The sequence below is a fragment of the Tyto alba genome, unplaced genomic scaffold (genome assembly GCF_018691265.1).
Source record: "Tyto alba isolate M040663 unplaced genomic scaffold, T.alba_DEE_v4.0 Super-Scaffold_40, whole genome shotgun sequence".
NCBI classification, from domain to species: Eukaryota; Metazoa; Chordata; class Aves; order Strigiformes; family Tytonidae; genus Tyto; species Tyto alba.
Genome location: NW_024881316.1, coordinates 21027555 through 21043062, shown reverse-complemented (window position 1 = coordinate 21043062; position 15508 = coordinate 21027555). Strand labels below are relative to the sequence as shown.

General features: G+C 36.4%; 1 protein-coding gene across 1 annotated transcript in view; it reads right to left on the bottom strand.

The window, feature by feature from the left end:
- EYS (eyes shut homolog) overlaps nt 1-15508 on the bottom strand; it is a 1055438-nt gene that overhangs the window by 873954 nt on the left and 165976 nt on the right. The window contains exons 5-6 of the mRNA XM_033002767.2: nt 3110-3303; nt 212-339 (exon numbers count right to left, since the gene is read on the bottom strand). Coding sequence (XP_032858658.1) covers nt 212-339; nt 3110-3303 — 322 coding nt within the window. The remainder of the gene's footprint in view (nt 1-211; nt 340-3109; nt 3304-15508) is intronic.

Here is a 15508-nt window from a genome sequence, read left to right as displayed (position 1 = left end):
TAACTGCTTTAAATCTTTTTTGTAGTACTTCAACAGTTTTCAAGAAGGCTAACAGAGTAGAGCACCAAAAATAAATCAAAACTTATTAGAAGTTTATCGTTTTCTGTATTTTCTATGATTAACAATGTCTTTTCTCTCTGCAATCATTGGGATATCATCAAGTGATCAAGTAGTACATGAAGTACTGAAATAAATTAATTTCTAATCTTACCGGCATTTATAGTTCTGCTGTTGAGCTACACAAGTTGCATTATTTAAGCAAGGCAGTAATTCACATGGATTCAATATTCTCTCACAGAACTTGCCAGTGAATATTGGCAGACAGATACATGCCACATCCTATAGAAGAAAAGGAAATTAGAAATAATTATTTGTTACACCCAAGGCAATACAGAAATTAATGTTTACTTCCATTACTATAGACACCCTAAATAGCACAGGGCTTCATCATATTAAACAGTCCACAAAGACAGAACAAAGAGCAGTCCTCGTCCCAGATAGGTTACAAACATAATTTAGGACAAGTGGAATAGGCCTTCTAGAACAGATAATATCAGAGTTGGGTTTTCTAACTGGAAATATACAAGCTCTAAAGTTGGTTGGCTTTGTGATTTTGTAACTGAATCAAGGAGCCTTATAACTAATTTAGGGTTTCTCTTAATTTCTGATTTTGTTCCAATGTAATGTTTGCCTCTATGAAACAGTAACAGTGCACAAGATACATCAGATACCTAACAGTATTCACTGACTAGAGCAGGAAAGAAAATGGTGTGTACCCTTTTTCCCCTTCAGTATGAAGCACAGAGACTGTGCTTCTCTATGATGGCAAAAGGCACCTGTTAGTTACTGCAATCGGTAATTTGCACTTTGTACAGTAAGAACAGTAAGTTATTTTACAAAAAAAAAAAAAAAAAAAATTCTCAGAGATGACATTCTCACCCTTATTTTCTATAGAAAATAATGTACTTTATAGACCTGTTGATGTCAGAAAGCAAAGGAAATATATATAGCGTTTTTTTCCCCCAGTGACATTGAAAGTGTTCAGGTGTTTCTTTAGAATTGATCTTAAAGACACGATTGATGAACTTCATTTTAACATCTATTTAGAGATATCTATATGTCTGAAACAAGCTACTGCATCTGTTTGTCTATAGAAATGATTGCACAAAACAGTATGTGCTTGTATATCTACTAGGCAAAATATTTAGACAGATTGCATAATTTAGAATCTATAAGTTTGTTCAGCAATTTAGATGCCTCTTTTTTTCTCTGTGAGTGAGTATGCATCACTGGTATGTGATAACTGAGCTTTTAAACTCTTCTTTCACTATTTTGGTTCTGTATAATCACTGCTATTTGCAATAGCCATGCTAATGAAAGAACATAAACAATACAGTTTGAAATACAACCAGATATGACTATATTATCAAATCTTTGTGAGTCTGCATGAATTTATTTTATTTTACAAAAATAAAGGAAAAAATTAATTAAAACCAGATCCCATAGATAAAGCAAGAATAAGTAACAACCAATAGATAATAATAATGACTGATGTATCATGTTTTATATCAGGTTTTATTAGGAAAAAAAAATAATAACATCAGTAGTTCCTCAAGTGACCACTAAGCAACTGAACTGAAAATGTGGAATTTGTTTTTTTTTTTTAACTGTAGAAATATTAGAAACATTATACATTCAGACAGTGATGTGTTTTTTCATGAAACATGCAAAGCTAATTTAAAAATTTACACAATTAATTTTTGTGGCATTTTCATAGAACAGATCGTCCTGGAAGCTATGTCAAGTCATATGGATGACAAGGAGGTGATTAGGAACAGCAAGCATGGCTTCAGAAAAGGCAAATCAGGCCTGACTAAACTGGTGGCCTTCTACAATGGAGTGACTGCATTGACGGATAAGGGAAGAGCAACTGATACCATCCACCTTAACTTCTGTAAGGCCTTTGACTGTCTCACACAACATCATTTCAGCTGAATTGGAGATATATGGTTTGATCGATAGACTATTCAATGGATAGGGAATTGGCTGGATGGCCATTTCTAAGGAGTTGAAATCAACAGCTCAATATCCAAATTGAGATCAGTAACAACAGGCGGTATCCCTCAAGGACCCATATTGGGACTGGTACTGTTCAATATCTTTATTAGTGACAGAGACGGTGGGATTGAGTGCACCCTCAAGAAGTTTGCCGATGACAGCAAGATGAGTGGTATATTTGATTCAGTGAAGGGAAGGGATGCCATGCAGGAAGACCTTGACAGGCTTGGACAGTGGGCCCATGTGAACCTAATGAGTTCAAGACAGCCAAGTGTAAGGTCCTTGGTCAGGGCAGTCACCAGTAACAGTACAGACTGAATGATGGATACAATAAGAGCAGCCCTGTGGAGAAAGACTTGGTGATATTGGTGGATGAAAAATTGGATGTAAGATAGCAATGTGTGCTTCCATCCTGGAAAGACAATTATATCCTGGGCTTCATAAAAAAAAGTGTGGCCAACAGGTCAAGGAACTTGAGTCTTCAACTCTACTTTACTCTCATGAGACCCCACCTGCAGTACTGTGTTAAGGTCTGGGAACCTGAGAACAAGAAATACATGGAACTTCTTGAGCAGAACCAGAGAAGGGCCATGAAGATGGCTATAGGGAAAGGCTGAGGGAATTGGGGCTGTTCAGCTTGGAGAAGGCTCTGGAGAGATATTATTGAGGCCTTTCAGTACTTAAAGGGGGCTTATAAAAAGATAGAAAGATACTTTTTACCAGGACCTATACTGATAGCACAAGGAATAATGGTTTTAAACTAAAGAAAGATAGATTTAGATTAGATATAAGGAAGACATTATTTACTGTGAAGATGGTGAGATACTGCAACACATTTCTCAGAGAAGCTGTGGCTGTCCCCTCCCTGGAAATGTTCAAGGTCAGGTTAGACGGGGCTTTGAATAATATGATCTAATGGAAGATGTTCCTGCCCATGGCAGGAGGGTTGGAACTAGATGTTCTTTAAGGTCCTTTCCAACACAAACCATTTTATGATTCTGAGAAATTATGATTCTATGTTCAAATAGAGATCTTTGAAGTTTATACTTACATTTGGCAAATCAATACATGTACCTCTGTTCTTACATGGACTTGAAGAACATTCATTGATATCACTTTCACAGTTGTGACCAAAAAAACCAGCAGGACAATCACAAACATATCCAGACTGATTATACTGGCATATTCCCCCATTCAGGCATGGCTGAGGTACACAGAGATCACCAGGTACCTCACAAAATGGACCTAGAAGAAATAAACATAAAAAATTAGGGTCTGTTTGAGTGAATGATGTTTTCTGATATGTTGCCCATAAACATTACGTTGTTACTATGTTGTGTTTGCCTTACCTTTCTAATTAATTCTTTTTTTTTTTTTTTTTTTTAATTTTATGAGGGATTGAGAGGCTTTTATTTATTGTTTTACTTAAACTATCTACGCTCTGAAGCTCCAGTTACGGAATGGAACATCTGTAAACTACCACCATTTAAAAAGCAAAGAACTTAAAATATGCCTGTATGCTTTGTTTATTTTGGTGAATAAACCTAACAGAAATATGTGGGAGTGAATAAACTCGTCTGTAGCAAAGAGAGGAGACTGGAATCATAGTCCCAGGAGACACTGACCAGTCACTGAACATTTTTCTTGCAGCAATTATTATTAAGGGAAGCTGAATCCAGTGAACTCTCATATGAAGGAGGTTGTTCCCATTCCTGTTTATAGATCCAGCCAGTAGTGAAGCTGACTCTACTCTCAGTAGGTGCACACACAGTCACGTGTGTGCACACATACACACACACACACACACACTACAGACACAGTGCCCCCATGGATCAACAGGAAGAGCAGTGTCTTTCCCTGTACATAAATACAAAGAACACTCACAATGATCATGAACAGCAAAGACGGTTCAAATATTTAAAATATTTTCTTCCTCTCTGACTAGTCAGTATTGAAGTTCACTGGCAAACACACGCACTCCCTTATTTTCTAAACACACAAATAAACCCACATTAATAGATCCCTCAAATATCATCATAGGTTTTAAGTCTGATATCCATACCTGAACCTCTTGTCAACTTGATGGCTCAGATCTTGAGTCATTCCAGATCTGGATATCATTCTAGTTGCTGGCTAGTTGTCCTGGTTTGGGCTGAAATAGAGTTTATATTCCTTTTTGGGGACTAGATGAGTGCTGTGTTTTGAATTTAGCTTTGGGTTTGGTTGAGAAGAATGCCAATACCACCTTGATGTATTCAGCTGCTACTGAGACTTCAAGGACTCTCCTACTCCCCATGTTCTGCCCGTGCACAAGGGCACAGGAAGCAGGGAGGGAGCACAGACAGAGCACCAGATCCAAATTGGCCAATGGAATATTTCATATCATGGAATGTCATGCTCACCATATAGAGGGGTGGTTGGCAAGGAGCTCTCTCTCCCTTCTGGGATTGTGATTGTGGGATCTTGGTATTTCAGGATCGCTAGCTGGGAACGGGCTGGGTATTGGTTAGCGTGTGGTGAGCAATTACATTGTGCATTGCCTGTTTATATATTTTTTTTCCTATTATTGTCATTGTTCTCATTTTATTACCATTATTAAACTGTTCCTATCTCAGCCTGCGAGTCTCCCTTTACCCCTCTAATTCCCTCTCCCATTCGCAGGTGGGGAGGGGGAAGGGTAGGTGACCAGCTGTGGTGATTGGTTGCCAACCAGGCTCAAACCACGACACTAGTCCAGTTTAAAAGCCTAGTCATTTGTACTAGGAATGGTGCTAACACAGAATTAGTAAAGTAAAGAGACTGCAGTGACCACACACAGGGTCAACTAGAGAAGCATAATGAGAACAGCCTGCTTACACTCAGCCAGCGTTTTTATCACCTTTTTTCTGCATTTTCCCATATCTGTGCTTATCCTGTCCACCTTGATCCCTGCTTTTCTTAATCCTTTTCTTGTCCCAGTTAAACAACCCTTACCTTAGTGTTTGTCTGTGTTGGTCCCAGTTTTGTCACCTCCATACACAAATTCAGTATTTCTGATATGGTTACCTAGATAATCTTGGCTTTGTGTAGGGTTACTGATATGGTTACCTAGGCTCTGTCGGCCTTGCAAGAAAACAATCCACAAAATGTCCTCATTTCCCCCCCTTTAATTATCTTTGAAGTTTTCATGTCTCTCACAAAATTCTTCCTTAACCATCTGTGAAATCTAGTCATTGCCCATGTTGTTATTTATAACTTTTGCCAGACTCACTCAGTTATTTGTTAAGCTCAGCAACTTCTCATGTTATGTCCAGTTGTTTCCTACATTCTGTTAAACTACTGTAACCCCAGGCAGGGGTTTACTAATCTGCCTTCATACCTCAACAATTATGAACTGCCTGAGTATTTTCTACAATTAACTCTTTTAATTGTGCAACACAAAGACACAGCAGAATTATAACAACGAAGAATTTACTTCCATTTACTTCTGGAAAATTATGTAGCAAATATGCTTTTTACATGTGTTGTATTTTGGTGCTCTGATTTAAACCACGTTCTGAACACACACTTACAGATTACATAAGATGCATTCTTCAGTAATTTGCTGTAGCAATAGCATTAACTTCATAATAAATCTATTCTGAGGTAGTAGTATGTATTGATTCCACATTTGGCTAGTCACTTGAATCAACCGAATTAAAAATAGACATTCATAAAAGAATAAATTATACTTTACAAGAAGATGTCTACTTTTGAAATGTTAAACAGAATACTTTTAACTGAGAATTGTAAACTGCAAAGTAAACATAGTTAATTCGTTCTAAACCAATTAATAGATAAATATGGGAGCATCTAATAATTTCCTTACTAACAGACTAGCTATGTAGAGCAACTGTAATTACGTGGAGCAATTTACCAGGAGATACAAATATCACACTCTGTCTCTATTATATACCAGAAAAGCTGATTCAAGAAACACTATACAAGAAAATCCCATTAGCAGAAAAAGGGTCAAATCACAATTTCCTTTTTATCACTCAGTTCATTGGAAATAGTTGTTCCAATAAGACAAAATGAATTGGATCTATCTTTTAGGACATATTATTCACTTTGCTTTAGCATCAGAGGACATTCAAAGAATCTTTTGTGAATTTGTTGCTATCCCTCATCACCATAGTAACAAAATTACAGTAAAAGTATATTGTAACTTGCAGATGTTAGGGTTTGCTAATAGGGAAAGCTAAGAAGGCCATTCCTCAGAACAAGGCCATTGACTGGTATTAGTTCATATATAAAAGAACTTTCGCAACATGAAGTGAGGTGAATTGGTCAGTTGTTTTTTATTATTCAATTTAGTATTTAGATGTCCTGTTATACTTCAGTACAATATTGTACCCTGTCGGTACTCACAGATGAGGTTATATATCAATGTCTATCCTTTTTATTTTTTCCTTCTGTTGGGTATATTTGACAATAATGGGTGCTTCTGTCCCATCCACATTACTAAACAGGAGAAGGCAAATCAGCAAAAGAGTGACCCCAACTGCTCTACCCAAAGGAAAGCCAGAAAGTGTGTTTCCACAAACCAAATGGATTAATGAGTTGTTTCCGCCATTGTTTCTACCCCTGAATCAATTCAATTCTCCCCATTTTTTTCTGCCACCATTACCAAGAATTTCTTAGCCTTTTGTTAAATAATGACACTGGACAGGATTATTAGAACAGGGAAAAACTAAATGAACAAAATAACACAGAACAATGAAAGCCAGTTGGGGAAACTGGATGAAAGAAGTGCCTTTTTGGTAATGCTATGCTCATTTGTAGCAAAACTAGGAAAAGGACATTTTTCTGCTAATAAAGAGATAGTGCAACTTTCTTTCACAGAATACTAAAAGTAGGTAGAAGAGAAGTAGAGAAAAACCTGAGACAAGATAAGGAAATATTATTAATCACAGCATGAGAGATGTATCAAGGAAAAAATGCATGGTTTAAGGGTGGTAAAAAAAAAAAGGTGTTTAACTTATTTTCTCCTTTATATCTCCTTACTAAGGGAAAAAAATCATTTTGTTAATTTGGAAAAAAACAGTGTGTTTAGTGTGAATTTGGAGCCAATTAACTAACCAGGTCAAGGGGGATCAATTCAAATGAAGATGCTGAGGCAGCAACTGCGGTTGTGGTCTAAAACACAAGTCACATCTTTCATAGGTCTATCTAGAATGAGTTCAATAAAAAATCCTACCAACTGCCTAACATATTTTAGGAAGAATTCATTCTTGAGCAGGAATGTTTCCTTAATCATTGATAGTACTTATGTCTTTGGCATTCTTCTACTTTATAATTTCTTGTGTTCAACATCTTATGTGAAAAGGAAGAGCAGTGCTCTTTCACCTGAACATCCATGTGTAATGAGTTTGACAAATCAAGTCAATAAAAGGAATTCTGGAGAATTGGTGTTTTGAGCTTTTTATTCTATCATTTCCAAACCTGATGTCACATTCAATCTATTTTCTAAAGAAGATTGAAAGGTGACTTGATTATAGCTCTTGGATGGGGAAAATTATCAAGCACTAAAGGGATCTTAATTCAGTGGAGAAGAGTGTAACAAAAGCAAATGTTTGAAGAGAGAAACAAAACCAAATATAATTAGAAACACCTCACATATTTTTACCAGTGAGGTCTCTGTACTAGACGACCATGAAATAATTGGATTCTACAGTTGCTGATGTCTTCAAATCAATGATTTTTGAAAGATATTATAACCATATACAAGACAGAAGTCTTAATTAATATATAGGTAAGTAATATGGCAATCTTTGGTCAGAATTGATGAACAACTGATCCTATGAACTTGAAAATCTATTTATCTATTTTTATTCAAAATGTATACAAAACCTATTAATAGTTGTGTAAAATTAACAATTAATTCTAAATTCCCATTTTAAAATTTACATGTTTTTTTCATCATCAGTACCCCTTGTTTAGATATGTTTAATTAAATACTTAACTTCATAGTCATGCTAACATTTGGCAAGCTCTTGAATTCTGTTGTTAGAAGCAAGGTAAAGAGTGAACAGGGTAAAAATAGATCTGTATAACCTGAGTCAAATGTAAACCCCTGAAGGAGGACAATATTTAAGCAATGAACAATGCATCTGGGAACAACACATTGGTCCAAAATGCAAGTGCATATTGAAAGTGTTTGTATGCATTCTGGAGATGTGATACTTGAAATTTTAAAAAGTGCAAGGCAAATTGTTTTAACTGCATAGATTTGATGCAAAACTGTCCTGGTTTCAGCTGGGATAGAGTTAATTTTCTTAGTAGCTAGAATAGTGTGGTGTTTTGTATTCAGTATAGGATTTGGTATGAGAAGAATGCTGATAATACACTGATGTTTTCAGCTGTTGCTGAGAGATCAAGGACTCTCCAACTCCCCATGTCCTCCCCATGCACAGGTGTACAAGAATCTGGGAGGGAGCTGGAGCACTGGAAGCTGGAGCACCAGACCCAAACTGGCCAATGAAATAAACAATTATTGTCATTGTTTTGTTTTATTTTATTACAATTATTAAAGTGTTTTTATCTCAACCTAAGTTTTTCCCTTTACCTCTCCAATTCCTTCCCCCATCCCCCTGGGAAGGGGGAGGGTGAACGAGTGGCTGCATCGTGTTCGGCTCTTGGTTGGGTTTAAACTATGACAATAACTTTCTATTTTACTTTGATATCAATAACAACATAGTATAGGCATAATATTTGACATAGGTGCTGTGTATTTCTCTTGCCAACAATTTCAACAGAAGTAATTCTTCCCTCAGTCAGACCAATAAAGACACATTTGATGAAAATACTGAAGTTCCTTTCAGTGATGAATGATTAGCTATTTAAAGCTATGGTATATTGTTCAAATTCTCAGGAAAATAAATGCAGAAACCACGTTCTAATGGGAGATAGATGATTCAGAAAAATTCAGTAGGAAAAAAACCTAGTTATCAGATTTGTTGAATATCCTCATTAAAGAGGAAAATTCAAGAAATTAAAGACAACATTGGTAGGATAAGTTTACCATGGTCTTTCAATACAGTGATTATTTGTTTGGTTTACTTCAATAAAATTAAACCTGTAGATTAAAAAGCAGGAATGAGTGAGCAAAGTTTAACCTGCTGACCAATATGAAAATTTATGCATTTTGGTTTAAGGACCTGAACCTTTTTTCCATCATTTTCCATTTATTTTACATGTGTACAGAATAAAACACTTCACCAAAACCAAAAAAATGTAAAAAAAACCCCAGCCCTTCCTTTTTTTGATTTAACTGTATCCCTGATAGTCTTCATTAGTTTCACTACCATGTTATAATAATCCATTAAAAGTCAAAGGATATTCCTGACACCACTGATAAGCATCAATCTGTTTAAGATACCACATAGTTCCATTTGCATAAATATTTGGGCTAAGTGATTAAAAAAAAAAAGTTTTTTATTTTTAATGGAAGTCTTTCTGGGCTTTGTATTTATACAACAATTTCTCTCTTCAAGGAGTGAAATGTGTGAAAGATCATATTTGCATACTATGCTTTAATATGACTTCAGTACTATTGTTTTGTTATTCCTCTAATGAAAAATCAGTATTTTCTATATCAGTTATGCATATGACACAGTAGGCTATTTCAGAAAGCGGCACATTATACCCATATGCATTCACTTATTTGTACTTTAGTTAGAATGAAGCAATAATATTTCACTGTTACCATAAAAAAGAAACTATTTACTGGAAGAGAGATTTATTTTCAGTTGCAGTAAAATAACTGGTTGATAGGAGCTACAATCAAGGACCAAGATACACAATAGGCAGTAAACAGAATAAAGCCTGGGAATGAAGACAAGTATCATAATTAAATTGTTAAAAATATTATTAATATTTTAATATGTTCAGTTTCACAACTGAAATTATGGAAACCCACACATAATATCCTTTGTATGTCATGATACTATTAATGTTTAGCACCCATGTTCACTTTAATTCCATACTAAGGCTCTTTTAATCTGAGGACTATCAGATTTCAGTTGATTAAGTGGAAGTATTTCTGCAATCAAACTAATCCCTGTCTGCATAGCTCGGTTAAACATTACTTACAATTAGTCCAATGCAGTTCATTCCTTGTTTTTACTTTTCTGAGTTTCATCAGCTGCCTTTCCTTTTACATGTAAAACTGAAAATATTTTTAAAATTTCTCTTTTTAGAAACATTTTTTCTTTTTTTTCTGTTTAAAATCATCACTGAATCACAAGATCTTTTGTTATATCTAGACCCTGAAATATACCAATATTTCTATTGGTGCACTAAAACCATTAATCTTTAAAATATGGATACAGTAACATACAATCATAAAATCATAGAATGGTTCGGTTTGGAGGGGATCATAAAGACCACCTAGTTCCAACTCTCCTGACATGGCAGGGACACCTTCCACTAGATAAGCTTGCCCAAAGCCAGATCCAACCTGGCCTTGAACACTTCCAGGGAGTGATCATTCACAACTTCTCTTGACAACTTATTCCAGTGTCTCACCTCCCTCAGAGTGAAGAATTTCATCCTGACATATAATCTAAATCTACCCTCTTTCAGTTGAAGATCATTACCACTCACTCTGTCACTACACTCCCTGAGAAAAAGTCCCTCCCCATCCTTCCTGTAGGCCCCCTTTAAGTACTGGAAGGCCACTATAAGGTCTCCCCAGAGCCTTCTCTTCTCCAGGCTGAACAACCACAACTCTCATAACCAGTCCTCACAAGGGAGGTGCTCCAGCTCCCTGATCATCTTCATGACACTCCTCTGGACTTCCCAAAGAGTTCTATGTCCTTATGTTGGGGACCTCAGAGCTGAACACAGTACTGCAGGTAGGGTCTCATGAGAGTGGAGAAGAGGGGCAGAATCACCTCCCTTGACCTGCTGGCAACATTTCTCTTGATGCAGCCCGCGATGTCATTGGCTTTCTATGCTGCAAGTGCACATTGCTGGGTCATGTTGAGCTGTTCATTAGCCAATGCCCCCAAGTCCTTCCCCTCAGGGATGCTCTCAATCCACTCATCACCCAGCCTGTATTTGTGCTTGGGATTGCTCTGATTCATGTGCAGGACCTTGCACTTGGCCTTGTTGAACTTCATGAGGTTTTCATGGGCCCACCTCTCAAGCTTGTCAAGGTCCCTCTGGATGGTATCCCTTCCCTCCAGTGTGTCAACTGCACCACACAGTTTGGTGTCATCAGCCAGCTTGCTGAGGGTTCACTCAATCCCACTGTCCATGACACCAACAAAGATATTAATCACTGATGGTCCCAATACTGATCCCTGAGGAATATCACTTGTCCTTGGTCTCCACTTGTACATTGAGCTGTTGACTGCAACTCTTTGAGTGCCACCAGTTCCTTATCTGCCAAGTGGTCCACCCGTCAAATCCATGTTTCTCCAATTTAGAGACAAGAATGTCATTAGGGACAGTGTCACATACTTTGTACAAGTCCAGGTAGATGATATCAGTTGCTCTTTCCTTACCCAAAAACACAGTAACCCTGTCATAGAAGGACATCAAATTTATCAGGCACGACTTGCATTTGGTGAAGCCACGTTGGCTGTCACCAATCAATTCCTTATTTTCTGTGTGCCCTTGCATGTTTTCCAGGAGGATCTGCTCCATGGTTTTGGCAGACAGAGGTGACACTGGTTGGCATTTGCATTTTATTATAAATTTCTAATCAAAACCAATGAATGACACCTTTTTTCTGTATATAAAGTTTCAATAAAGTTTGAATCAAAATTAAATCTACTTAAGGCACTGTAAAGCTAGGTCTCATAAGAGTTAGTGCAAATCTCCATGAAAGATTATAAGGGCTACAATCTTAATTTTAGACCAAATAGTCAGTATCAAAGCTCACTGATATGCTTTATACAAAAGCTCCAATCAGCAGACTTGAAAATGGACATTTTGGAAGTAAATGAATGAGAAGAACATTAGCTTCCATCAGAGGAAAACCTATTAGAGAGTAAATTACAGTACTGCTGGAAAAACTCATCAAGAATCCTTGTAAACTTTTAGTTTTACTTCTTATCTTGACTAACCAGCGTTCAGAAATTCTAAAATAGCTGAAGAAAATAGAGCTTGGCTGATTCTGAGCTGATGCCTCCCTGGCCATGGCTAAGGCAGTGTGCCTGGGATGCCACTATTTCTGGAAGGTTATTATTCCCCAGGGCAAGAGTAGTGCAGCATCCTAGTTATAACAGATCAATATACTATTGCTGGACTGAAATCACTTCCTAGTGTGTCTGTTGCAGAAAGGAATGTTCAAATCACTGCTAGGGGCAGAAGGAAGAACAGCCATAATGTTCACATTGACAGCTGTGACTTTTATCAAGAACACCAATGCTTCCCACTCACAGAAACTCTAGATTTAAAATTGCCTTCCTTCCTGCAGTCAGCTGCTGGTGTTTACCACACACCAAGTACAGAAGGAAGTGTAAGTGTGTCCATTAACAGTGAATTCACTAATATTCCACGTTTTTTTACTACAGTAAAATTATATGATTGATTATCCACCTTTTGTGGAAGTTGTTTTAAAAATGCAATGATTAATCACTCCTTTCTCTAAGGAAACAGTATCTCCAGATATTATTAATTCAGTTCCTCAGCTGATCCTCAAGTGACAAGTCCTTTCCTATGCCTTAATGCGAGGTATGTTCCTGATGGCTCATATACTTCTGTGAGAGGCTCAGTACTTCTGAATTCTGAAGAATTCCACCTCTTATAGATGAGGAGGTTTCTCCTGGCATTTATGGACTAACATTGTGCCTGACATTATCCAGTATGGTTTCTAAAGGTATGAATGGGAGATACACTTTTTGTTAAAATCCTAAATGATAACAGATCAAGTCAATATACTGAGTGGGACAGAAATTTTCTTCATTAAAATACAAGAGTCTGTGTGATTTCAAACTGCAAAAGTACAAAATATGAAAACAAACTTGCCCCAAAATATTAAGTACACAACTGCATGTAAATGGATACCAGACTCCGACAGTGGCAAATGCTTTGTGAACCAAAACAGGAGGAAGTCTATTGGGTGGAAAAACTAGGCTTTATTTGCTCACTTTTCAGTGGAGAACTAAATACTTTCTTATTGTTCACATGAAATAAAATTTCATAATAAGTGATGAGAGATCAAAATGTGCTGTTTTATATACATCACTAATGAGACTGAAATTAAATACTTCATACCATACTGAGTAAATGACAGAGATGATTCAAGGAAATTTAATACCAGAATATGTCTCCCAAGTGAAGCTAGGCAGACTGTGCAAGGGTACTTCATACTGGGCTGGGCAAAACCTAGGGATGCAGCTGGAATATAGGAGGAAGAACAAAGAATCCAAGAGGTACAAGTTCTCCCTGGGTTTGCAATGTATAAACAATGGTTGATTTATCCAGTATAGATGGGAATCAAGGTAGAACCATTGAGCAGAAAAAGTTCTTTAGAGATATCTGAAAGGTTTCTTGTGGAAACACATATAAACCATTTCAGTTATGAAAATGTGGTGTCAGTTAAGCAGCAAGAATAAATTGAGCAGAAAAAAATTTCACAGAAGAGAGAAAGGGATAAAGTGACCAAAAGGGCATCTATCTTTAGCTAATATTATTAATGCAGGGATGTATATTTCCTGATTGTCAGAGCTGCTGCAGAAAATGAAAACATTTATTAGCAAATGATAGTGCAAAATCCAAATCCTTAAAGAAGAAAATATGCTTGTATTTAGGCCAAATATGATCCAGGTATTTTTGTTCTCAATAGGTATTTTGGTGTACAAATATTTAAAATCTATTAGTGATCTGATTAATTCTACTCTGTAGGAAAGAAAGCTGAGGAATTTTCTGAATCTACTGTTTGTATCTACTGATGCATTTTATCAATTCATAAATTCATCAGGTTTTATAAAATTTCATCTGATTTACACTATATTATGTTCTTCCAGGAAGAAAAAGTTTAAATAAAGCAGCAGCTAGAAAGCTGGCATTTTCATATTTCTCTGATAATATACAGACTTTCTAGAAGCACATGACGGGTGATTAACTTTGTCTTCTCTCCTCTAAGTTACCACAGCCAGCTGACTGATGCTGAAAGACATGTATGGGCTGAAAAATCAATGGATTCCTAAGAATACGCGAGCACTTCCCCCCCATAACAAATTATATCATGTGTAACTTGGCCTTCTCTCTTGTTCTTTATTGTATGAGAAGACAAAAAAGCTTGGGCAAGCAGGTATTGAGCCACTTACATCTTTATACATACACTCTACATCAACAAAATACACCTGCAGTCAAACAAAGCTCACAGCACTAGTATATTATAGACAGCTGTAAATATTGAACTTGACAAAGATGTTGACATATTTTCAACACTGTCAAATTTTCAGACGTAGTCCTCAGCGATACACAGTTGTTTAAACTCCTTAATTCCCCCAAACCGCTTGAACCTTTAGAACTCACTAATTCTTATGAATCCCTTAACAAAATTCTTTTCAAAATTAGTTTGACAGATGTGAATGACTGAAGCCAGTGATCAGTTTCTTTCTATAGTTTTGCAGCTAATTGTTAATTATTGTTAAAGATTAAATATCTTCTTTTTCTAATCTGTAGCAGTGTAGAAACAGGTTTACGATTAATCAAGAAGAAAGAAACTGACATGAGGAATAATCTTATCGGAAGATAATTGATTGTTCAAGCCTTTGACAAAGGAGATTATACAGGATGCATACTTTTTTTTTTTTTTTTTTCATGGTCCTCAGAAATTACAAGTCTAAATGGAAAAGTCCTTCTATTACAGTGAAAGAGGATTTTGGCTGAGATTAATTCCCATTAAATTGCTTAACAATATTCAGAAACATGACTGTAGATTTGAGGCAACTACTAAAGACCTGGGAAAAAGATCTTCAGGAGACATATCCACTTGAAATTCAATAAGCAAGGTAAGGGTTGAGGAAGAGATGTAAATGATAGGAATATATTCTGGGAAGGTGTGCCCTTGGGCAACTGCAGAGACCAGGGGCATGTGCTAATTAAGTGGAAGCTTGAGGCCACAGTGGAGTTTGAGTATATTGGAGAGGAGGAAGAGAGAGTGGGTAGTATAGAAAGTGAGAGCAATAAGAGACTTTGAATCTCAGGAAGAGAGGAGGCCATCACAGTAACACAAAAGCAGTAGGATGGGCTGAGTAGTTACCAATAGTCCTGTTTTGGTACCTCTTGTATCCTAGGAGGCAGAGAAAGAAAAAAAAGTTGAGAATAACTGTTTTAAAAAAAAAAAAAAAAAAGTTTATAACTTTTATGTTGTTGGTGAGAAGAAGATGTTGGATTTAACTTGAATATTTCCATACTGCTAATTTTTTATCCTAGCTACTAAATTTAATAATATTAGTTGTCACAAAAA